Here is a 26818-nt window from a genome sequence, read left to right on the forward strand (position 1 = left end):
TCTCCAAGGTGAAAAACACAGCATCCATGGGACCAGATGGTGTCCCCGGTTGTGTGCTCCATGAACTCAATGAAGAATTAAACCCGCAGTTAGGACAGCTGTTTAATCTTAGCCTCACCTCAGGATACATACCCAAGGAGTGGCGTACGGCAACTGTGGTCCCACTTCACAAAGGCGGTGCCTCCACCGACCCTGGAAATTACCGTCCCATCAGCTTGACAAGCCTGATCTGCAAAGCTATGGAGAGGATCATAAATGAACTCATAAATAAAGACATAGGGGACTTGCAGACCTTGGATCCAACCCAGTTTGGCTTTGTCAAAGGCAGATCATGCCTTTTAAACTTGGTTGACTTTTTCAAAACAGTCACCAAGGCCATTGATGAGGGAAAGGCAGTCCACACAGCCTACCTTGACCTGGCAAAGGCTTTCGACACAATACCCCACTCAGGTATCATTGAAAAACTCATCAGCTTAAATGTTAACCCATACATCACAAGATGGGTAGCAAACTGGCTAAGTGACAGAACCCACAGGGTGAGAGTTGCTGGCGCCATGTCAGACTCAAAGCCTGTCACAAGTGGTGTCCCACAGGGCTCAGTCCTGGGCCCACTCTTGTTCGGCATCTACTTTTCAGAAGTACAAGCAAACACAGGAGGGTTATGGCTGACAAAATTTGCAGATGACTGCAAACTGGATGCTATAGTCGAGAACACATCTGACACAGATATCCTTCAGAAGGGTCTCATAGAAACGGATAACTGGTGCCAGAGCCATGGACTAAAGTTAAACGCCAAAAAATGCATAGTCATACCCTTCGGGAAAAACAAGGTTAACCCTAGCTACCATATAGGTGGCAATCCACTGAGCACAGAAGAGGTTATCAGGGATCTGGGGACCCAGGTTGACAGTAACCTTTCGTTTGACACTCACGTCGCCAAAGTAGTTAGGAAGACCTTCTACATTGCCCACCTGATCATGAAGGGATTCACGTCTAGATCAAGGGAGGTCATTGTCCCCCTGTACTCATCACTCATCAGACCAATGATTGAGTACAATGCCCCATTCGGAATGTATCTAACCCGACACCTGCAGCAACTGGAAAGGCCCCAAAAGTTCCTCACCAAAAGGATAAAGGGTCTCAAAAATATGTCTTATGCTGCCCGACTGAAGGAACTCCAGCTCTATTCAGTCGCCACCGCCTGCTCAGAGGTGACCTGTGCCTGACATACAAGGCCATGTCCAACCCAGAATTGATGAACATGCTTCACCTCAAAAAATCTAGATCCCTCAGAACTACAAGGGCGGGAGACTTAAACCTTGACACGGTTATTAATAGGACGTGTTGGAGGGACAGATTAATCACCCAGAGACTCCCCATGCTGTGGAACAAAATCCTGGTACACGTGAGGCAGAGCACCTCGCTGGCCTTGTTCAAGAGAAATCTTGACCAATGGATGGGAGATCGCAGATATACCCCAGGGATTACCTCAGTGTCACTGCTTGACAGAGGCACAGCAAAATAATGGGCATAGTATCCTTCAAACTAAAGGGGTGGCGAAAGCCACAAAACTCTGGGCTAGGCTTATAAATGCCCTTGGGCAGATAGCCTAGTATGAACCTATGAACCTATACCTGTACCTGCAGTTACAGATGGAGATACAAGTATACTCCAATCAAAATACTTAAATCCAGTGGTGAAATTAAGACCATTTTTATGACATCACTTATGTCCTGCCATGGAGGGAAGGAAAGTTTGTCTTAGTCACAAAACATTTGTGCTCATCCACAAAAGCAATATGGATGCTCCTCATATTGATCACTGATGCAGTAGCCTTAGTTAAATGGGTTATAATGGTTATATCCTGCCAAGGACATAACAGCTGGCTGGCATCCAGAGCTTCAGGGTACCTAAACATGCCCAGACTGTCTGGCAGCTCAAGGTGAGCTGATTAAAACACAAGGTTTGGCACCAGGCCCTTCAGAGTTTTACTTCTGCAAAAGACTATGCTCCTGAGGCTTCTAAGGATCTATGGTCAGTTTGTACTGTTTTCTTGTTGGCAGATAAGTTCCCTTTGGGAGAAAAAAACTTCCATTCAGTATTTTTTGTTACTATTAATATGTTCCTCTTCAGGAAAGTTATTTTAAAGCTAGAAGTTTGTGTTTTAATAGACTGTCATGAGACTCATTGTACTTTAAACAGGAGCACTCTTTTTTTCCTGTTAGCTTGAAAGTTGTTTAACTGAAAATGATTTTTTCTGTTGTGAAATTGTGCTTTTTTTTTTGTGGAGCTGGCAAAGTGTTCAAGGTCCCTTTTACTATATATGTTTTTTAAAAAAAGTGACTTTTAAAGTTTTTTTTCTTGCATTTGCTGCTTGTTTTCCCTGGGAAATAAGCAGCATTTTTGGCTTGACCATGAACAATCTGTCATGGTCATTCCTTCTTCCAGCCACAAAAAGAAAAAGCTAAGCAAACAACCTTTGCCATCACAGCAGGCTAGCAGTTTGCCTCACCTACAGGTGGGTGACTCTGCTGTGGCCATTATTTGTACTTCAGACCACTCATGTTTTACTCCAGATTTCTCTGGTGTAGCACCTACAGCCACTATGGACCAGGAGTTAGCCATGTCCTCTGTGGCTGTTGTGGTCCCCTCAATGGGCAAGGGAGAGTCACTCCTGTCAGTCCTGGAAGAGGAGACAGGGAAAGATTCCCTGTTTTGTCAGAATGCTGTGCCCATCCTGGGGAAGCTGCTGCTTCTGTTAATAACACTGTTGGTCCGAGTTTTCCTTGCAAAAAGAAATAGAAACCTAAGCATGTATCTACTCCCTTCCAATCCAGCCCCCACAGGTCTGAGCCTTCCCAGTGCACCTCAGTCAGAGCCAACAACTCAAGGAACTTTGGAGTCGACAACATCCCTTATTATGTTGACTCCGATTCTTTGGCTTGAGATGAGTTTAGGAAGCTGAAGCAGTGGTGCCATTGTTCCAGGCGTAGAGTCAAATCTGAAGTTTTTGGAACCATCTTTGCCTCTTGTGACCTCTGCTCTCAATAACTCAGGTCTGAGGTCTTCTCTGAGCTGACCTCGAATTGGCTGGGGAAAATTTCTGAGTCATTCGATTGGAGGGACATCTCCTCAGCTCCAATCTCAGCATCAGCATTCTAGGCTTTTGAACAAATTTTGGCTGGACCAAGAAGTCAGGTGTGGCCTTCAGGTTCAGATCTGACCCAACTCCAGTGCCCTGTGACTTATTCCTTTCATGCTAATTGACAGTGATAGCCATTACCTTTGGGCATAGAGGATACTCAGCACTTGTGTTCCCAGTCTGATTCAGACATGTTTCTAGAGGTTCCCTAGAAACAAGGTCCTAAAAAACAGACATGCAAACAGAAGCACTTAGACACTTCCCCAGAGTCTGTCACTGAAGAGACCGATTTGGATGAAGGTGAAGGTTTCAATAGATCCCCTATAGAAGATGGCACATTTTGTGACATCCTAAAATTAATGAAATGGGAGGGTTGGTCCATCCCCATATGAATGTGTTCCTTGAGGCCTTTGGTCCTGGCTCATCTGTGTCCTGGGTGGTACCACCCACAGATGCCCTCATAGATCTTGTGGCACAGCAAGAATGAAAGGACCCTGATTGAGTGGAACCCATCTCTAAGAAGCCAGATAGGATCTTAGTAGCCACAATGGACAGGAAACATTGGAGTAAATGATCACCAGTAGATGCTGTGGTAGCAGCAGCAGCCATGAAAAAGGAACTGTCTGAGGGGAGTTGTTAAGTTCTTCCCCCAACAGGGAGTATGCTTCAGCAACTTCCATACTTTGAGCACTGAATTACCTTACACACATAACAAGTTTTCAGAGGGTCCTGACCAAGGAGCTTTTCAAGTCCCTCATGGTTAACTTATCAGCGTTTGTTCAAAAAAAGAGTGGGCATCCAACTTCCTATCCTGCAATCCTCTTCTAATGAGGCCATGCATCTGCCCTCTGGTGCATCTCATGGTACAGTCAGAGCAGCAGGCATCAGGATTACCATGTGTTGGCATGCCTGGATGTATATTTCCAAGCTTTAAGACATCATCCGTTAATGCCCCATTTGATGGTTACATTCATTTTTAACCAAAAGTTAAAGAAAAACTTACTAGGAGTGAACAAGACAGTAAGACCCTGTCTGCCATTGGAATCAGTGAACCTTTTCTAGGAACCAAAGGCATGGTAAAAAAAATGTGGCTCAGAAAACTATGGGGTTATCACCAAGACACTGCTGGAGACGGATCCTCCCTCCCACAGTGGGGGGTAACATAAATGGACATCATCCCAAGAGCAGAGGTGGACATAATCAGGGTTTTCATGGTCTTTTCACAGAGAAATCCTATTAGTGCTCCTGAAGGGTTACCCAACTGCTGCAGTCTGGATAGGGTTACCACCTGTCCCACTTTGCGAGGGACAATCCCTTTTTGGGCAGTTGTGTCCTGCAAAAAAATTGTGAAAATGGCAAATGTCTTGAGATTTTAGGGCAAAATTATTTCATATATTTTATGTAATAGCTGCATAAAACAGTTATTCTGTATCTGAAACACCTAAATGTTATAAGAAACAGAATAAGCAACTAAACTACTACAAGAATAAGCTTTTATTTAGGCAAAACAGTGAAGTGCTGTCCTTTGTACTGACTGTGGGTATGTTTTGGCCTGCAAAATCTGATATTTGTACCAAAATTGTCCCACTTTAGGCATTTGAAAAGGTGGCAACCCTAAGTCTGGAGGCACATATTCTTACACCCACAAGCCTAGCAAGACATTACATTTCATTTATGGATGCTAGGGTTAATCACCAGAGGCTGTACCATTCCCTTTTTTATACCTTCCAAAGAAGAAACTAAAGGTTCCAAATGTTCCACCAAGTCAGTTGGAATCTGCAGCAACAAAGATTTCAAAGTTGCTAGAAAAATGAGTCATCCAGTGCCCCCCCCCCTCCCCCAAAAGATCAGTTAGTATCCAGAGTCTATTCCAGGTTCTTTTTAGTTTCAAAAAAAGACAGGGACCACAGGCTGATTTTGGACTTCAGCCACCTCAATCAATTTATGAGACAGACAAAGTTTCAGAAGGTCATGGGACAGTACATATTGCCTTTATAGAGGAAGGATGTGCTCTGCAGATTTCCAGGCTACTTAATATCACATAAAGATGCAGATGTAATCCAGGAGATTCATCCTTTTCTGGCTGGGAACTAGGCATTATCAATTTAGAGTACTGCCCTTTGTTCTAACCACAGCCCACCAGGTGTTCACAAAAGTTATGGCAGTGGTAACAGCTCATGTTGACGGCACAGGATCCAGGTTTTCCCATACCTAAATAATTGGCTTCTCATTGCTGCTTCCAGGGATCTACTGGTACGACAACAGAAACTACTACTCTGTCTTACACAGTTACTGGGGGGGGGGGGCAGTTAATCAGTCAAAAAGGCAACTGTCTCCCACACAACAAATAGAATTTATAGGACGTTACATCAAAATACTCGGTTAAATTTCTAAACTTACACACTCCAGAGTGCTATCCTTACATCTAGTGGCCTGTCAAGTAATTCAGCTCCCTCTTCCTCAGACAAGGTTGACTCTTCATCTGTTAGGTTTGATGGCCTATACCACTGCATATTTCCCTGGTCGAGATTTGACATGAGAGTATTACTGTGGACACTTTCTGTCCAGTGGTCACAAAATCTATACCCCCTACATGCCAAGATTAATTTCACGCAAGTTTGTAGAGATCCTGTCAAATGATGGATAACCTCCCCTTCAGTAATGGAATGAAAACCTTTTTGTCCAGCAAACTCATGGGCCATAATAACCATGGATGCTTCCCTTCTGGGGTGGGGAGTGGGGGAATTTTTGAGGGGAAGACTGTTCAAGTTCTTGGTCACCCCTAGAGGCCAACCTTCACATCAGTGTCTTGGAGATGAAAATGGTCCTCCTAGAGTTGCAGGTTTTCAAGGCCTCATCCCCAAGGGTGTAACATCCATCCCGTCAAATCCACTGTGCTGGGAGGTGATGAGAGTACAGCAATGAGTAATATCTTCCCATTGTTTTCTGATAACAATCCACATCCTGGAGACATCAAATGTGCTGGTGGACAAATTGAGCAACTTGATTCTACTGCCTCAAGAGTGGTCTCTCAACCAGATAATAGTGACAGAAATTTACAGCTGCTGGGGCCAATCTTGCTGTGACCACTTTGCCTTATACCTGAACAACAAGTGCAGCAGATACTTTGCCCTAATCCCTCCACAGGGATAGTCACTAAGGGATACTCTAGTTCACAACTGGCCCTTTTCCCCGATACCACTTTTGATAAAATGCATTCATTCAGAAAGCCAGAAGGTGAAAGACAAACGTGAGCCCCATTGCTGTGTTTTGGCTCTGGCAGGTTTGGTTCCCCTTGCTTTTGTCCCATTTAATACACTTGCCTTGGGTATTGGAGGTGCAAATGACCACCATATTTAATTTTAATTTTAACAAACAGCATAATGAAACCTTTATAGCCTCTCTTAAAATATCCAAAGCCTTCCTCAAGGGTGCTTTCTTATTCAATTCTCCAATCAGGGATCCAGTACCCTCATGGATATCACTATCATGCTTCAAGGCTTAACCCAACAACCTTTCAAACCAGCTGCTTCAGTAGATCTCAAGTTTATTTCATGGAAGACCATTTTCTTGTTGCAAGAGCAACTGCAAGATGGATTTTGATTAAGCATTATCTTGCAGACTACCATACCTCATTTTTCATAGAGACAGAGTAATGGTAAGAACTAATTCTTTCCTACTGAAGATGACATCCAAGGCAATCATGAGTGATTCAATTGATTTGCCACTCTTTTTCCTCAGGTTCTCTAAAACAGGGGAATATATGCTACACATGCTAGATGTTCACAGACAGCTCAGATTCTACTTACATCAAGCCAAGCAAATCAGAATGTCAGATTAACTATTTGTATACTTCTCCAAAGCAAAACTGGAGAAAAGCATATCAAAAGTCACAATTTCCAAATGGCTGTCAAATTGTATTTCTGTTGTTTATAATCATGGGGTTTTATCTCTGCATACAAAACCAAAAGGCTATTCCACAAGAGAAATAGCTACTTCTACTGCATTCATGAAGAGAGTTCACATTGATGACATTTGTGCAGTAGCGTGTTCCATGGTTCTCACATTTGTGTTTCATTAGAAACTGGATGTGCAGTCGAGAGCACATTCCTCCTCTGGTTCCATTATTCTCATGAATGCCCTTCCTTGGTGCCACCCAGGCACTTTTCATAGCTTGGGATTCTGTCTCAAGGGGTGAATTAGGTGAAAATTGACAATGTCTGATGCTAAAGTTATGTACTTCCCATAACAATAGATTCATAGTGTCTCATTTTTGTCCAGTTCAACATCCCTTCCTCCTTCCCCTTCCAGTATTGTTACTGACAGCTTCTAGTGAGGAACCAGACCTCACCTAAGTCTGTTAAAATTTTTACTTTTATACCATACTGTAGTATTAGCATGTTCTCTAGTTGTGACACCTAATGTTTTTTCAGTTATAGGAGGGAATCAATTGCTGTCTAGGTATAACCAAGCAAATTCTATCTGAGATAATTTAGTGGAGAACAGGGAATTGTGGGTAGGGGAGGAGTCAGAACCATGGATCCACAACTTTAAAAGAAGGCACCGAGATCAGATCAGATCCGATGACCCAAAGGTTGAACTGGACTAAAATTAGAGAACATGGATCTGTCATTATGGTAAGTACATAATATTCATTTTTGTGAATGTTACAAAATGTATTCTTCTGAAGGGGCCATGTAGCTTACTGTCACATTTTTATGTATTCTTGATTTATTAGTTAGCCAGGTATACCTACCAAGCTCAGTTGCCTTTTTCAGTGTATACTATATACTTATGTGTATGTATGTATGTATGTATATACATATATATATATATATATATATATATATATATATATACACACACACACACACACACACACACACACACACACACACACACACACACACACACACACACACACATATACATTTTGGCTAACAGTAAAGAAGTATAATTAATGTAATAAACAATTTCCTTTCAGTTGCATGCCATAAAATAGCCCATGTCTTTGGCATAAAGTGCTAAAACCCTGATAATAATCCAGAAGACCTGAGATTAAATAGTGGCTGGGATCCTGGAAAAACTAGGTAGGTGAGAGTAGGAGTGTGCAGCTAGTATTAGTTCATGCACCCTGGAGGAAGGGAGTGGAGATTCATTTCCCATTTCACTACATGCAAGTATAGGTTTGCATGTGAAAAATTGACAGTCATAGGGGGACATGAGCTTGGCTTACCATGCTGTTGTTTTCATTAGTATGATGGCTGGAGCAGTCATATGCAGTGACAGGGAGTAGTAGAATCTTATGGCAATACAGGTGTCCATATCAATCACCAAGAGGTGGGGTGAGGGACTTGATTATGAATCCCTTCGTTTCTGTCATTGCTAGTTGTGATCAAGAGCATAAACACTTTTATAGTAGTCTGAAAGATGTCCTCCTCTGGTCAGATCTGCCTTCACACTGGTAAACCCCCAGTGGCAGAGGAAAGAAAAAGGGCAAAAATTATAAAATAGGGCTGATGGGTGGCATACTTGGAAGGAAAATTAACTAGATAAAGTAAACAAATATGCTAAAAGCATACAGCACAGAACATTTAAGCCATCAAAGCATCTACAAGTCTCGCAGCTCCCAGACACTGGCTACATAAAGGGCTTTGACCCAAGATCACCTAATGATGGAACTGTCTGTCCTCTTTCAAAATACTATTCTTATTCCTTCATTTGATTTCTATAGCTAGTTTTTACCAGTCAGGTTAATATTCTTTTTTCATCCCTCAAACTCAGTACATAATGAATTTTATCTACATTATACTAATAAGACTTTTTGCTATGTAAAATGTGTGTGTTATCTACTTACAAAAAGTATCTCCTCAAGTTTCCTTATGATTAGAAAATGATATTGTTCTCTTGAAAAAACAAAGAAAGAAAGAAAAAGAAAAAGAAAAAAATAAGTTCTTAGTACAATATGATGCTAGCACCAGGACTGATTACGTTTTGTGGAACAGTGTGTAATGGCAATCTCTCCATTACTAGCTTACTGATGAATCCTATCCAAGATGAGTAGAAATTACGGTTGTTACAGAATTTTCATTTATAACTAATGCAAACTGCTGTTGTTGAAACCATCCTGTTTTACTTTTTTCTGTCTCTTTCCCTTTTCCTTTTTTCTTTCTCTTTTTCTCTCTCCTTAGACAATCAGCAATGTGTTATTACAGTACGCAGATATCATATCGAAGGATTTTGCTTCATACTGTTCCAAGGAGAAAGTGGTAACCAATTGTATATATGTGTGTGTGTGTGTGTGTGTATGTGTGTGTGTGTGTGTGTGTGTGTGTGTGTGTGTGTGTGTGTGTATATATATATATATATATATATATATATATATATATATATGCTTCTTAATGGAACTGTATAGTATTTTTAAATGTTTCCTTTTATATACAAAAAAAAGACATATACAGTGATCATTCTGTCAGCAGAGCGTACATCTCAACTGTCCATTTTACAAAATGTCCAGATTTTTGCCTCATATTTTTGTTTGCTCTTTGTATATTTTGTGATTTTCTGGCAAATCCTCAAGGATTGCAGTCCCTAAATATTGTCAGACTTTTGAGATCCAGATTTATATCTTCAGAAAACATATGCTGTTAAAAAACTGTTCTAGCAAGTTTATAAGTTTATAAGAGCAATACTTAAAAATGTGTCCCTGATTTTGGCACTGTGCTCCCCCACCCCCAACTATAATTTTTAGCTTTGTCTAGAATTCTTAAAAAAGTTGAGAGATATGCAGTATAGTTGATGGACTTTTCTATGTAATATTGTGATACTGGCTCACAAATAAGTTTGGGTCATCAGACAGCCAACTAAAATGAGAGAGAAGAGCAGAGATATAAAAATGTCCATTATTCTCTGGAGCAAGTGAGTGAGAGAAGGCAGATTACTCAATATGTGGTGCAAAAATGTTCCTTGAAAGAGGCTAGGATTTCCTTGAATGCATTCTAACTCATATTTTCACTCACTGGCTTGGAGATATGTGCATTCATGAAGTCATTACACTTAATGGCTAAAGGCTCACACAAGATACAGCATGGTATGTTTCATTGCATTTGATTCTGCTAACTTAATGGCCCATGTACATACAAAGAGAAAACTACTGATTGCATGAGTGAAAATAACTATGTCTACAGTCCAGGAGATAGGCCAAGAGAAGGAGGTAAACTGATCTTACTTGTATCTATGTTGCCTGCAGCTTTAGTTAGGAAGTTAGATACCCATAATTCCATTCCATAACAATTAACAGAGAAGGGGACTATCTACAATGGTATATGGAGTCATCTTTATTTCCTCTAAGTACATAAAGCAAGCAACACGTAGTCATATTGGATTATCTGAAAAAAGTCATTTTGTCATATTGGATTATCTACAAACATAACAAGATAAGTGTTGCATAGTCACCCACCCAATTTGCCTTGCCTTTTAACCACCATTCTCTCAAAGTATTCCAAAAACTATTATTGCCTTAATATTAGTTGCTCTTGTCTAGAACATTTTCTGTCCTCCATAGACTTCCAACATTTTAACAATTGTGTCCTAAATAAATAAACTATTGAAAAAATGCAAATATACAAATGTCCTGTAATTACTAGGAGAAAAATATATTTTTTTATCATTACAAGTTCACGTATGATTGTAAGCTGGGTGTGGTTATTAAATCAATAAATGATACAGATACCCTTCAGAATAAATTAACACTGTCATAAAAGCTATGCAGAGCACCTCAAAGCCTTGTCCTTCTTCTCAGTATTATACAGGCTATTGAGATGCGACTTGTGCCTTACATATAGAGCTTCACTGACCTTATTGTGTCAGACTTATTACAAATTTGCATGTCCAGTGGTATCATAAACACCTGCTCAAGGGATCTCAATTTCATTTGCAAAATAAATAGAAAATGTTGGAGGGATAGGTGTATTTCATAAAGAATACCACTTCTGTGGAAACATCTTCCACTACACGTAAAGCAAAGTTATTCTCTTACTTTTTTTCAAAAGTAATTTGGCAGAATAGATGGGTAACCACAAATTCACCCCTGGTTTAGTAACCCTGTCCCTCATGGATGGGGTAAATGTGTAAGTGTCCCAACATATACGTTTGGTTCTTCTCTGGGTAATATGTATGCAAAATATAAGGGCTAAAACTACCATGGGACTATTAGGCTATGCTTCGTAAAATCCTCACAGATCAATAGCCTAGTAAGTATATTTGAACCTATGAACATGAGTAGGTTCTTGGTGCACCAAAAAACTGCACATATTTAATGCTAAGAAATGAGTGTATCTGCTTCAGAAAACAACAAATTGATACAGCCCACTCCATCAATACAGTGATTATAATATGATGCTTCCTTTTGCACGTACATCACTAGATATATGAAAATACTTGAAAGACCACAGAGGTTCTTAATGAAAAGGATTTCAGTCATCAAAAATCTTAGCTATCGGGAGAGGCTGGAATCTCTGTCCTTGTACTCTGTGTCATAGGCTCTCAAGAGGTGACATGTGCCTTGCTTACTATACCCTCAGGAATCTTATTGTCTTTAGCCTCTTTTATCTTGATAAGTCAGATAGTACAGCCAATACTGGAACAAAAGATCTTAATCTTCACCAGTGAATAAATAAAACTACAGGAAGGAATTGATTCATTACACAGGGGCCTCTCCATGCTCTGGAATTGGCTCTCTCTGCATATTAGGAAGAGTGATGTCCTGTTTTCTTTCAGGTCTGGCCTAGACAATTGAATGGGTGTCCTAAAATGCACGGACTTACAGGCCTTGCCCTACTTGAAAAGGATGCTAGAGTTTGAGAATTTTTTTTGAAAGGCATACATGGCCTCTGGTCAACTAGCCTTGTATTTCCTATGAGTCCTGTGATTGTAAATATTGCACAAATCTCTGACACTGTAGTTAAACTCCATTAATATGATATAAAACAGAAACAACTAAAATTAACTGAAGCCTGTTCTTGATAATAAAGAGAAAACAAGTACTTTGTGTTGATTTTAATACATTTTATTCTGTAAAATTTCACATTTCTGAAATAAGTTACACAGTGTCTGCCTCAGAAATATTTATACAAACTCACATATTTTTGCTGAGTAATTTAACTACACAGTAGTACTGGTGTGAATATTAGTACAGTATTGAGTGCCTACTAACCCCCCCCCCATAAGTAGCACATGACATCTGCACATTAATAGCTTGATGTTATAATATCTTAGATGCGGGTTTAACCCAATCCCTACCCATTTTTGCATATGCAAGCTTGCCCACACCCACACGCGCGCGCGTGCGCACACACACACACACACACACCCACACACACACACACACACACACACACACACACACACACACACACACACACACACACACACACACACCTTAAACAGTATAACTGAAGCTAAGAAAATAAACTAATGAGGAACTGTATTCTGAAGCAAAATTTCAGCTGCAGGTAAGCATGCCAGTACAAGAAAAAGTAAACCAAATCCAAAAGAGGCAGAGGAGCTGAAAGGAAGCAGTATATTTTTGTCTGGGAAATGCTGAATCTGCAAGTGCTGTGTCAGAATCTATCCCTTAGTTTTAGAACCATTGTCTGAAATAACTGCATTCCTGAAATCCTAAGTTTAGAAAAGACAAGCATTTAGAATACAGTAAGTTTCAAAACTGAATATTTTTAAATATCATAATGATGCATCAGGGTTCTATTTAGAAAAAAATTCCTATTCAGACTTGTGTCTTCAGATTTATAACTGTGTTATTAGCCAGCAACCAACTCATTAAAAAAACAACCAAGTATAGTGTGATCATTGAATATTTACAAAACATAAACTAACAGCAACAGCCTTTTTGGATCTTAGCATTAAAAAGTAATACCTGAAAAATGCATATGTGGAATCATAGATGTCAGTACTCTAGCTTCATTTTTTAGACTGCTGTCAGCCTTCATTGTATACACTAATTTCTGGTGACCTCTTTTATTTATATAACAAGTTCTGAAATCTTAATAAAATGCTGATTGGCCCTGAAAAGGGAGATGTGTCAAGAGGACATATTCATTTAATAATAGTAATAATAATAACAACAGTAATAATAATTTGAGTGGCTCTGGGCTTTGAGGAAGTCCTCATTTATTAAATGTCCCAGTCCAAAGAACTTCATATTTGACTGAGATATACTTGCCTGTTTCCTAACCACATTATTTTGGATTATAACATGGATTTATAGTACAAAGCTGCATTACCTTCTCTTAGTCTGGCCCAGCTACTTTGTGAAAGTGCACTTAGCAGAGACACTGTGAATCAATTCTTACATGCTTATTTTCTGAAATAATCCCTTACGCATTCTGAGTCAGAAAAGACTGGCTCCGCAGCTCAAAGGGAGCTATAAACTTTTGCCATCTGTATCATTTTGCAATATTCTTAATTGCACATTACAACATCAGCCACACTTTAATTAGTGCTTCAATTACTGCTTATGGATCACTGATTACTGTTTTTCTCCACAGCCTTGTATCCTGATGAACAATATTCAGCAGCTTCGAGTTCAACTGGAGAAGATGTTTGAAGCCATGGGAGGAAAAGAGGTTAGTGGACTTGCTGTGATACTTCTGTCATTATTTTATCACTCATCTCAAATCAGTATTTCCATATATAGAAGAACTGTTTCTGTTGTATATTCATTTGGTCCAGGAGCCTTAATTTTCTTATACATGGGTTTCTCCAATAACTGCTATCAATTTATTTCACATTTACCATATGAAAAAATCACAGGTTATCTATTAATTATAGTAAAACAGTCTGTGTATATTTTCTGAAGATGTCTGTTAATCATATTACCTGGTTTAACTGTTTTGTCCACTATCCTCATTATCTGTGAGCATAAGAGCAACATAGGTTTATTATGCTGTTTGCTACATACAGTATAATAGGGTCAACAGAGACAGGTGGAGGCTTCAGTAACATAGCTTAAATGCTGAAATGCCGGCATAAGAAGTTTATTAAAAAAAAACTGTAAAGCACCCTAGTAGATGTACTCTGATAAAAGATAATGGAACTCCATGTCAAAGAGCTCTGTTGGAAGGGAACATTTCTCCTAAGTAAAGATAGGGAAAAAAAAACAAGCACTGATACTAGAAGGAGCACACTAAATAGAAAATGTATGTCCTTTACAAAAACTGATGCGGATAGCTAGCATGGTCTACTAGTAGAGTTATATAGAACTTTCTGTGAATAGGGGCCTGGATACTTAAAAGAAGTGCAGGTGGGGTAGTGCTGAAAGCACACAGCCCTGAAAGAAACAATTAGTGCAATGAAAACATGCACTGTAAGAGAATATCTATTTTGCATTTTTATTTTCTGCCATTGAATTTAAGTTATTATAATGTATGCCTTTGATAGTTTCTGATTTTTGTACTATTTACATTGGCACCTTGCTGGGTAGAGAAGGATAGATTGCGTATGCCAAATTAAGTGTTCTCTGTTTTATATCTAATTTCTCCTACTTTGCTTAGTGTTGCTCTTTTGCTGTGTCTGTAGTATATTGTTAGACATCTTCTACAAGAATCTTCTGAATACTGGCAAACATATTTATTTATTGGCATTTTTTTACTTTGAAAGTGTGACTGGGCATAGAACCCATTTTTAGTGGAGGCCTGGGGAGAAAAGATTCAAGAATTATACAATGTTTGAATCATACAATATAGTATAAAATTATATATCCAGTTTGTGAATTAGTACAGAAAAATACAGAGAAAATATACAGAATGATACAGAGAGCAGCATACAGAAAATATACAAAAAAATTATAGCTTTGTGCTATATACACAGGGAGGAAATTTCTTGAGAGCTGCATAAGTACTAGTAGTTAAGTATGTAGGGGGTTACGTTATGAGATGGTGGGGGTATTAACATGGAGAAGAGCAGGAGCACTGCCATGTTTTGGCAGAGTAAACTTTCAGAATAGATATGAAAGTGTGGTAGTGAGAGGTAGATCTGATTTCTTGAAGGATAGAGTTCCAGGATGTGGCTACAGAGTGTGTGTATAGATTTATTTTCCCAGCAGATTTAAGTGGTTTGTGGATATTGAGGAGTTTCTTATCATTGGATTGTAGTGACTTTTTAGGGAGGTAGATTTCAAAAGTGTTTTCTTTATACTGAACAGTGTGAAGGATCCTGTAGGATTGGGTTTACTATATGTAATTGGGTGTTCATAGGTTCATAGGTTCATAGGTTAGTACTAGGCTATCAGCCCTAGGGCCTATACAAGCCTAGCCATAATAATTCCCTGGATATTTTTTCCCACATTATTTACTTTCCTGGACCCCTGTCTAGCAGGGCGACTGACATGATCCCTGGGGTGAATTTCCTTTCTCCCATCCAATCGTCAAGGTTCCTCTTGAAGAGGTCCAAAAAGGCACTCTGCTTGACATGTATGGGCAATCTATTCCAGAGTCTGGGGAGTCTCTGGGTCAGGAACCTATCCCTCCAACATGTTTTGTTTATTGTGATGACAAGGTTTAGATCCCTGGAGCGTGTAGCTCTGAGGGATTGGGATTTCTTTAAGTGTAGCATGTCCAACAGCTCTGGGTTTGACATGGCCTTGTATGTTAAGCAGAGATCGCCTCTGAGTAGACAATATGCGACAGAGTATAGCTGGAGTTTTTTAAGGCGGTCAGCATAGGGCATCTGCTTTAGGCCTGTGATTCTTTTAGTGAGGTATTTCTGAGGCCTTTCCAGTTGTTGCAGATGTCTTGAGAGGTACATACCAAATGGGGCATTGTATTCTATAATGGGTCTAATGAGGGATGAGTACAGTGGGACAATGACCTCCTTTTTTCTGGATGAAAAGCCCTTCGTGATGAGGTGTGCCACATAGAAGGATTTCCTGACTGTTGTGGCGATGTGGTTATCGAAGGTGAGACCACCTGTATGTCAGGTGATGAGGTAGTTCTAACCAATTTAGAGCCTTCAGTGTAGAGCAATGATAGGTTCTATTTTTTGCAATGTCCACATCAGAAGCGTATTTCAAAAGTAAAAAAAAAACTTGTATTAATACAAAAATCAATGTATGGAGTGTTCTCTATTAAGTGGATTGGACTCAATCCACAGCATATTTTCCAGCTTCATGTTGTATAGCAACATATAGCAGTGGATGCTTTCCATCTTTTTGCACTGCCATTTCCAGGTTGCAGGATAGTATGTTCTGACAAGCATTTGTACACATATGCACAGAAACATGCACAAATATATACACACACTAATTTTATGTTAATGTGTCATAAGGTGGGCTGTCTGTGTCATTGTGGAAGCATACCTGAGTTTCATTGCTGTCCTGATGAATAGTTAATTTCTATCTTTCTGGCTATATATATATATATATATATATATAGGTCTACTTGATATGGCCGAAATTTCAAAATGTTGACTTTCATATGGCTGAGACCATATGATCGACATTTGAAATCTTGACCATACAAGTAAAACACAATACAAACTTGCCTTGATGCTGCTAGCAGGGGGGCTTTGCCCCCCTGCATCCCCACTGGGGGGCTCCAATCCCCACACCCCCCGTAACTTAAATATACCAACTCTGAGATTGCACTACAGTGTGGAAGTGGAAATCTTTCCATTCCACACTGTAGTGTGATGCTGGTTCCCCATGGTTGGCATTTCAAATGTCAATCATATGATCTCAGCCATATGAATGTCGACATTTTGAAATGTCGACCATTAAAAGGGAACCTATATATATATATATATATATATATATATATATATATATATATATATATATATTTAATCCAGTCTTATTCTTAAGACATGTCATGAATAGGAGAGTTAGTGACACTGTTTTACATTTATTTTGCATATGTTACTTTATAACCAGTTCAAATAAAGAAAGTTGAAAATTCCTGCTTTTGGATACTATGTATATGTTCATCCTTATCAACATGATAGATAATCTGAAACTACGACTTTGACTGCAGGCCCCCTGCTCCCCATCTTAAATTTATATTTACCAAGTGCATGGTTACACCAACTCAAAGAAAGGCTCCCAAAAAGGGCATCACTGCAGGCACTCATTTAGAAATCACCCCAACAATGTTTCCTTTGGAAAACAGTGTTTGACCTTCTGTTCATCGACTTCTTGTATCTCAGGCAATAGACACTCAAAAGACATACACTTCATTGAACTGTAGAACTCCCAGAAAGTAACTACTAAATTAATTTCAGATGTGGACCAATTTATTCAGTCATTCTTCACTGAACAGGACAAGCCTTAAAGGAATATATATCTATATATTTAATCCAGTCTTATTCTTAAGACATGTCATGAATATGAGAGTTAGTGACACTGTTTTACATTTATTTTGCATATGTTACTTTATAACCAGTTCAAATAAAGAAAGTTGAAAATTCCTGCTTTTGGATACTATGTATATGTTCATCCTTATCAACATGATAGATAATCTGAAACTACGACTTTGACTGCAGGCCCCTCTGCTCCCCATCTTAACTTTATATTTACCAAATGCATGGTTACACCAACTCAAAGAAAGGCTCCCAAAAAGGGCATCACTGCAGGCACTCATTTAGAAATCACCCCAACAATGTTTCCTTTGGAAAACAGTGTTTGACCTTCTGTTCATCGACTTCTTGTATCTCAGGCAATAGACACTCAAAAGACATACACTTCATTGAACTGTAGAACTCCCAGAAAGTAACTACTAAATTAATTTCAGATGTGGACCAATTTATTCAGTCATTCTTCACTGAACAGGACAAGCCTTAAAGGAATATAATTCCAAGGTAATCCTAGGTAATGATCTTACTGATTGTCTCCTTTATGAAAGACATCAAGCCATTCTTTCAGGACTTCCTGCATTTTCTTCCTGCAGCTGACATCAGGCTAACTGACGTATAGTGTTCTGTATTGATTCTGCTATATATAAAAAAATATGCATAAAATTGTTTTTCCATTCAGGTGGTACCTACCTCATTGTCTACTGATCCATTATCCATATTTATCAGAATGATTACTAGACTTTTCTGTATTCTGACTAGTATGCTTTCTTGACTCTATTTTTTCTTCATATACACTGTCCATATTACCCATATACAATCTTTGATATGCCATTGTTATTTCCCTTTTCTACATGTTAACCTTCCATCTTTTGTTGTGTGAATACTGATAAAAAAAGTCCAGTATTGCTAACATTGTCATTTCTAATCATCCTTCTATCCCTGATGATCATGCTTGAATCTATATTCTTGTTTTCCTCTCTTAAATTAACTTATTTATTTTATTTTCATTTGTTAGCTGGGATAGAACACTGATCCAAATGGACACACAATAGACAGACTTTAACAAAGATGACAGTTTCAAATGAATGAGTTCGTAGTGCTGAATAGTGAAGGATGTTTTACAAGCATGGCATCAGCACTATACGTAAAAAAACAACTTTAACTAAACATATAGCTGTCAGCATTTAAACAGTAAGACAAATTGTATAACCAACTCAAAATGTAGCAGACATAGTAAATATTCAGTATATACTGTATATACAGTTAGGTGTACTTTGGAGCAGAAAGCTAAGGGAAAAAAGTTTCAGTAGGATAAAAGGACTGAGTGGAAGATGAGAGAGGTGCAGTTGGCAGGAAGACTTCACTGGTAGACCAGAAGAGATTAATATGAAGAAAATGAGAGCCTAGAGGGAAGGGGATGGGCTTAAGTTATGCTATCTACTGGATATTGCTTACAGAAGACTTCATGATTCAAACATTTTTATTTTGTTTTGTTTTTTAAGTTAGGCAAAGAAGACTTGGTAGGACAGGAGTGATCATATTTTTATTGGGATGGATTTCCATATGAGCAGTGGGGCTGCTGTTGGGAAATGGTAGTTAGCACCATGAAGTCTCTTCTTTGGGATAAATAAGTAGGAAATTTCATAAGCTTGTGACATTAGGTTAAAAATAGAGTATTGTTTAATTAATCTGCTGGAAAAAAGGGGAAGGCCTGTAGATTTAAGAGTTTATAGGTGAGGGGGTTAGGAATAGGGTGCGTCTTTATTTAATTGGAAGCCTTATTGCCCTTTGAAGGACATTGCAGTAATGATGTTCTTTGGAGCCGGAAAATGAATATACAGATATTATTATCTGAAGCCACCGTGGTACAGCGGTAGCATTGTTACCTCACAGCAAGAGGTTCTCCTGTTCAATTCACGGCTGGAGTGTCTTCTGTGTGGAGTCTGCATGTCTTTCCCACGGTCGAGTGGCCTCCGAAAGACATGTGTGAATGGGCGTGCCTTCGCTGAAGGTTCAGCATCGGGCTGGCAACTCAGCACCATAAACAATCTACTGCCAATCAATAGAGGACCAGAGTTCCGCTGTGGCAACCCCTAACCGGGAAAAGCTGAAAAGCCATCATTATCTGTGGTTTGTAGGGAAGTCAGATCTTTCTTGGAAGCATTGGCTGTAATTGGGAGGACATACAGCTTTGCTGTAAGAATTCCTTAGCCCTTTGCTGCACTGGTAGCAGTGGAGAGGAAGGAGGAAAACATTTTAGACCTGAAAAGTGGTGAGTTGACTTTTGAATTAGTGGTAGAAATATAAAGTTGAAAGTTTAGGTTTTAGATAAGCCAATGAGATATTGTTCGAGTGTAGCTGGTAACTAAGCTAAATGGCCCATTAGAGGAGGATGGTGAAAAGTTTGCTTTTGGCACCAAGGATCATGGATTTTATCTTCTTGCTATTGAGTAGACATTTATTTTGAGTCCGCATTTAAGAGGAGGGAAATGTCTTCTTCAAGTTCTGGTTTGATGACAAAGTGAAAAACTTGAAAACATTCTCATTCATCTTTGCTGTACCTACCTCCCCCAGGCTAGTTTTTTACTCTAAAATGACCCTGGTCATTTTACACGAATAATAACATCCATTGTTGCCTCACTTTAGGCTTGCTTTTTCTCTTTCCACTTTATTTATTTATTTCTACATCTTTTACAATTCATTGCTTTACTATGTCCCCCTGAGCTAATCTACATATTTGTTCCCCATCACTTGGGTGACAGTTTAACAAGGGAGACCATCATTAAGGTAGCCATCAAGGGTGTTTCATTATTGTTTCAATTAAGCACTATCCTAGGCACCCACTCTGCAACAACCAGTGGGTGTGACATACAATAGACATCAGTGCTGTACTGGTCTTCACATTTTCAAGGTATTGACATCAGCAGGATGTTCTGTGTACCTATAGTAAGCACGACATGGTGGTTTTCTCTGATGTTCATCGTGCATACAGCTGCAGTCATTACAGATAGGGTTATCCTGCCATTAGGCGGGTCCTCGGTCGGCCGAATTCCAAAGTCTAGGTCCGGCGTCGGTTGTCGTCGCTTCTTCCCTGACGTCAGTGTGGCAGGGGTATAAAAGAGGCAGCCGACGCCATTTTCTTCAGTCTTTCTTGCTGCGCGGTGCCCGAAGCAGAAGCAGTTCGCAAGTGCCGGTCGGCCAGCTTCTGAGATTTATGAAAATATTTCAGCCGAAGTCTTCTTTAAAGCTAAGTAGCCCGTTGGGGAAACTTTTCTTGCCTCAGACCGATGTCAGACAAAGTTAATAATTGCATTTCTTGTGGGAAGCAAATACCGCATAAGGATTTCCACTCTTTCTGTATACCTTGCTTAGTTCCAGACCACGACGTCTCGGCCTGCCGTTTTTGTGCTAGATTCAACAAGTGTACTATTAAGCACCGGGCGGAGTTTGCTCTTCATTATTTTGGCAAAAAATTTAATTATATCATGTCGTTGGATACACCGACACCAGTTTTGAGCAAAAGACGCAAAGATAAGGACCGACATCCGAGGTCCGCACCGAGTACTGAGACCACGCTTAGGCCGACTACCGGTTCTCCGGTTCTCAGCGAGGTGCCTACGCAGCCCCTGAATACCGATGAAACTACATTACCGGTGACTTCAGTACCCAAGGTCACAGGCTCCTCGGTCTCCATTCCTGCTGCAGATACCGACGCCACTCTTGGTGGGGAAACTCAAAATTTAGTCAGGCCTACCATTTCTGAAGGCGTCTTCAGGCCTTCCACCTTCTCTATTAAATCCTTCACTAAATCTAAAGCAGCCATGAAAACTAAAAAACAGGGTCCTCAGACCTCCTCTCAAGGCCCCATGCCTATAAAGCAGATGCTTAAAATGGCTGAGGATTTGATTACTCTCATCAGGAGTTCTCAACCCCCCCCGACAAAAGACCCAGACTAGAGGAAGACTACCCTTCCTCAGACCAGGCTTCTATTACCTCAGAACACTCTGAGGACCAGGATTACGCCTATTCCCCTTTCGAAGACTCTGATGCTGAGGAGTCTATTCCCTCGGTCTCCCCCCAGAGGATTACTCTTTTGGGGAAACCCTGCATACATTGAGGGAACACTTTCACTGGGAAGGCCAAGATTACTCAGATTCCAAGAAAAGGCTCAGGGAATTTCTACTGCTCCCCCAGCATAGGCCCCTGGCTATCCCTCCTGTTTTAGATATTTTGTATGATGTGTACACAGAAGCCAGCCTTAATCCAGATTCTTTACCTCCAGCCCCTGTTAAACCAGACAGGTATTACTGGGTTCCTGATCCTCACCAGTTCCTTTATAAAAGCCATACTGCTGACCCAGAAACTATTTCACAGGGTCCCAAGGGAATAAAGGCCTCTACTGCTAAAAACCCTTTACCATCAGAGAGAGATTCCAGAGCATTAGAAAGGTGGGGGAAAAATGTGTATACCTCTGCCACTTCAACCATGAGGGCATTAAACTGTCAATTCCATATGTTAAAGTACCAACAGTTGTTGTTATCTTAGTTGAAAAGCAAAATGACACAAACAGAACAACCAGATTTGAAAGAGTTGCAGGATTTGTTGCATGGTGCAGAGCAAGTGGGTAAACATACCTTGCAGTATGGTTTTGATGCTTTAGAGGCTTCATGTAGAGCTGCTGTCACGGGGTCTGTTATACGTAGACATGCTTGGCTCAAAGAGCAAACCTTACCAGATCATGTCAAAGCAAAGTTATTAGATGCACCACTTCAAAAAGATGTATTGTTTGGTGTTAAAGCTGAGGAGGTACTAAAGAAAATGGAGGAAAAAGCGAAATCAATGCAAACAGTGAAAGATTTCCTGCAGGTACAACCTCTACACTTCAGCAGAAACTGGCCTTCAAAAAATTGGTCCTTTCCAGTCATGGACAGACCTCAAAGGGGCAGATACAGACGCCCAAGGGGTAGAGGACAACCTCAAGGATCTTACAGAGGAAGACAGTGGCAAGCACCAACCCCAAGAGGTGGAGAAGATAGATCACAGTCATTTAGAAAACAGACACAATGACTTCCCCCTATACCTGCCAAGCAAAGCTTTAATGGCAGCACCTTTGGGCAGAAAACTGGCATTATTTTCAAAAATTGGCATATTGTTACAAAAGACAAATGGATTCTGGACATTATAGACAGAGGCTACAGGTTCCACTTTCACACCCTTCCAAAACTGAGAGGCATGCCAAACCTGCCACTAAATCAAAGGGCAGAGGCACAAAGACAAATTTCCGCTCTCATGGATATGAAAGCGATTCAAGAGGTACCTGCAAAAGAACAAGGTCAAGGTTTCTATTCCAGACTATTCCTGGTACCAAGGAAAGACAAAAATTGGAGACCTATCTTAGACCTATCCATCCTAAACACATATCTACAGGTGCCAAAATTCAAGATGCTCACATTACAGCAGCTTCTTCCCATGCTGGGCAAGGAGTCTTGGCTGGTAACATTGGACCTCAAGGAGGCATACCTGCATGTCCCTATCAGACAAGATTGCAGAAGATACCTCAGATTTCTTGCAGGTTCAACCCATTACCAATTCTCTGCATTGCCCTTTGGCTTATCTACTGCGCCCAGAGTGTTTACGAAATGCCTGGCATCAGTAATTGCCTTCTGCAGACTACAAGGAATACAAATCCACCCATATCTGGACGACTGCCTGATCCAAGCAGACAGCAAGGACATTCTATTGCAGCATCTGGCGTTTGTAATAAAACTGTTAAACTTCCTGGGATACACAGTGAACAAAAAGAAATCAAAACTAATACCTTCTCAACGGATAATTTTCCTGGGTGCCAGCTTAAATACAACCACCCAGATGGCCTACCTCATGCCAGACAAACAAGGGCAACTGTCTCAATACTTCAGCAAAATGGCAACTTTTACCAGGCTAACTGCAAGGAAAGTCCTGCAGGCTCTGGGATTCATGGCATCTTGCATCCTACTAATCCCATGTGCAAAGCTGCATATGAGGAAACTTCAGTGGTACCTAAAAAACTTATGGTCTCAACACAGCCACAGCTTGGAAACAATTATACCACTTATTCCATGCCTTCAAAAGGAATTTTTGTGGTGGGCTCAAGCATGCCAAAGAAACACAGGTCTCCCTTTCTGTGTACCTCAAGCAACTCAAATCATCACAACAGATGCCTCAGACTACGCCTGGGGAGCACACATGGCAGATCAGTGCATTCAGGGAAAATGGTCCCCAAAAGAGAAGCACCTACACATCAACCAAAAGGAAATGCTAGCTGTGCACAATGCTCTTATGACCTTCAAAGACCTACTGCATCCAGGCCAATCATTGATAAGGACAGACAACACCACAGTCATGTGGTACATAAACAAACAGGGGGGAACTCATTCATACCCCCTGTGCAGGCATGCCATGACCCTATGGAACACAGCACTGGAATTGCAAATTCAACTACAGGCACAATTCCTGCCAGGGAAGGAAAACACACTGGCAGACAACCTAAGCAGAAATATGACAGATCCACACGAATGGAAGTTGCATCCTCAAGTTTTCACAAAGATAACTCAGGCATGGGGACAGCCAGACATAGATCTATTTACTACCCACAGAAATTACCAGTTGAAAAAAATTTGTTCAAGGACCTGTCATCCACAGGCCTGGAAAGTGGACGCACTCTCTTTCAATTGGACAACATTGACAGTCTATGCCTTCCCGCCTCTTCCTCTTCTGACCAAAGTTCTATTAAAAGCCAGAGCAGAGAGGCCACAAATGATTCTCATTGCTCCAGACTGGCCAAGACAACACTGGTATCCACTCCTAAAGAGCCTGACACACTCCCCACCATGGATCCTACCTCTAGTCCCTCTTCTGTTGTCCCAGCACAACTACAAAATCCTTCACAGCTAGCTCAAAACCCTAAATCTAGCTGCATGGAGAATTCCTTAATTTCCCAACAGACTCTCCTCTCCAAGGAGGTACAGGATGTCATCTTGGAGGCCAGAAGGCCTTCTACTAGGAAAGCCTACTCCGCCAAATGGAAACAATTTTGTTTCTGGAATCAAGAAAAGGGCCAGAATCCTTGGGTAATAAATATACCTCAAATTTTACAGTACCTAACTGAGATGTTGAACAGTGGCCTTTCCTTCTCCTCCATCAAGATCCATGCTTCAGCCATTTCTGCACAATACAACACAGACCCTCCTTTATTCTCACATCCTCTCTTAAGGCAGTTCCTCAGAGGGGCAAAAAATATAAAGCCCCCAAGGAAACCACCAGTTCCAGCTTGGGACCTCAACTTCGTATTGGAAAAGCTGACCCTTCCCCCCTTTGAGCCAGCTTCTTTAACAGAGCTACAATACTTGTCATGGAAAACAGCCTTCCTTCTGGGTATCACCTCAGCACGCAGGGTTTCGGAGCTACAGGCCCTCATGGCTGTGCAACCATTCATCATTTTCCATCAGGACAGAGTTTCCTTACGAACCAACCCTACCTTCATGCCAAAGGTAGTATCCAGTGTAGCCTTGAATCAGACTATCCACTTACCTACCTTTTATCCAAACCCACAAAACAAAGGGGAAAGACTACTACATTCCTTGGACGTTCACAGACAACTTCGTTATTATTTGGACAGAACAAAGCCATTCAGGAAATCTGAGCAGCTCTTTGTGTCCTATGCTACAGGTGCTCAAGGAAAGGCTATTTCCAAACAGACAATTTCAAAATGGATAGCCCACTGCATACGCTTTTGTTACTCATTTCATGGAAAATCTGTGCCTGCATACATCAGATCCCACTCCACCAGGGCCACAGCTACCTCTGCAGCTTTCCTCAGGGGGGGTCCCAACCAAGGACATTTTGGAAGCAGCTACTTGGAGTTCAGTGCACACTTTCTCCAAGCACTACCACCTTCCACTATACTCTAAATCTAGAGCGGGCTTTGCCACAGCAGTCTTGCAGGGCATCCTCGCTCCTCCTAGTTCCACTTAGTGCCTACCACCCTTACTTAGCTTTGGGATTCTACCCATCTGTAATGACTGCAGCTGTATGCACGATGAACATAGTACAGTTTTGTACCTACCATAAATGTAGATGTTCGAGTGCTCATACAGCTGCAGTCCAGGTTACCTCCCCTCTGTCCCCTCTTAGGACAGGCCTTATGACAAACACCTTTATCATACAACCTATTTGGGGTATTCTTTTATGGTGTATTTGCTTGCAACTACTGTTTTTTGATTTTTCTATATTGCATGTTTGCATAACATTATGTTTTGCCTCCCTTCTGAGGGCACCTGACATCTGGGGCAAGAAAAACTGAAAATGGTGTCAGCTGCCTCTTTTATACCCCTGCTGCACTGACGTCAGGGAAGAAGCGACGACAACCGATGCCGGACCTAGACTTTGGAATTCGGCTGACCGAGGACCTGCCTGACGGCAGGATAACCCCATCTGTAATGCCTGCAGCTGTATGAGCACTTGAACATCTACATTTATGGTAGGTACAAAACTGTACTTCTTCTCCAAGGAAATTGGGTCAGTGTATGGATGGACCTTTGCACATGCACTCCTTCCCCCAGGATAGTCATGTTCATCCTTCTCTGACTGCTCAATTAAGTGCCTGAGGAACTAATTAAACTTCATTTGCTTGTGTCATGGTTTCCTTAACTCTAGTCCTCTGTGCCAGGAGAGACAGAATTATTTTTCTACATTTTGAATTAATTTTTCTTCTTCTTGTGTATTTTTGGCTTACCTTCTGAGCTTCTTTGAAACTCCACACAGCTTCCCCTTCCTCCATTTGGGCAAGTGCTTCTGCATAAAATTGAAGATGCTGCCTCTGAATCTTGGCCACAAGCTGTTTGTACACTCCATTCTCCCCATTTTCTCATCTCCTTTGATTCTTCCATTTCCAGTTTCTTGCTGTCTCTTTTTGCCCCATAGAATTGTCTTTATCCCTTACATCTCCTCTTCTTTGCATAAGGTGAACCATATTATGGCACTGTCTCTTTTGTATTTCAGTCCGGGTTTTTTGGCCGAAATGTATGGTATGAGTTGTAGCCTGGTAGTGCTGGGGTGCTCTCTGGAGCCTTAAACCAGGTTTCTGTTACTGCACATATATCGATTTTCTCCATACTGAGGAGTGCCTCGAGTGCGTGCATTTTGAGGTTTAGACTTCTGGCATTGAGTAGCATTACCCTCAGTTTTTTGTTATTTGCGCCATTTACGGCGGTGGGTTTGTCTTTTGAGCCTTGCCTAAAAAAGGCACTATGGGGGTGGCAAGAGCCTTGGCCA

General features: G+C 40.7%; 1 protein-coding gene across 1 annotated transcript in view; it reads left to right on the forward strand.

Moving 5' to 3' along the window:
- Positions 1-26818, forward strand: part of UNC13A (unc-13 homolog A) — a 5702976-nt gene that overhangs the window by 4859437 nt on the left and 816721 nt on the right. The window contains exons 31-32 of the mRNA XM_044054109.1: positions 9334-9411; positions 13708-13785. Coding sequence (XP_043910044.1) covers positions 9334-9411; positions 13708-13785 — 156 coding nt within the window. The remainder of the gene's footprint in view (positions 1-9333; positions 9412-13707; positions 13786-26818) is intronic.

This window comes from Protopterus annectens, chromosome 13.part0, assembly GCF_019279795.1.
Source record: "Protopterus annectens isolate FY-2018-M chromosome 13.part0, PAN1.0, whole genome shotgun sequence".
Taxonomy (NCBI): Eukaryota; Metazoa; Chordata; order Ceratodontiformes; family Protopteridae; genus Protopterus; species Protopterus annectens.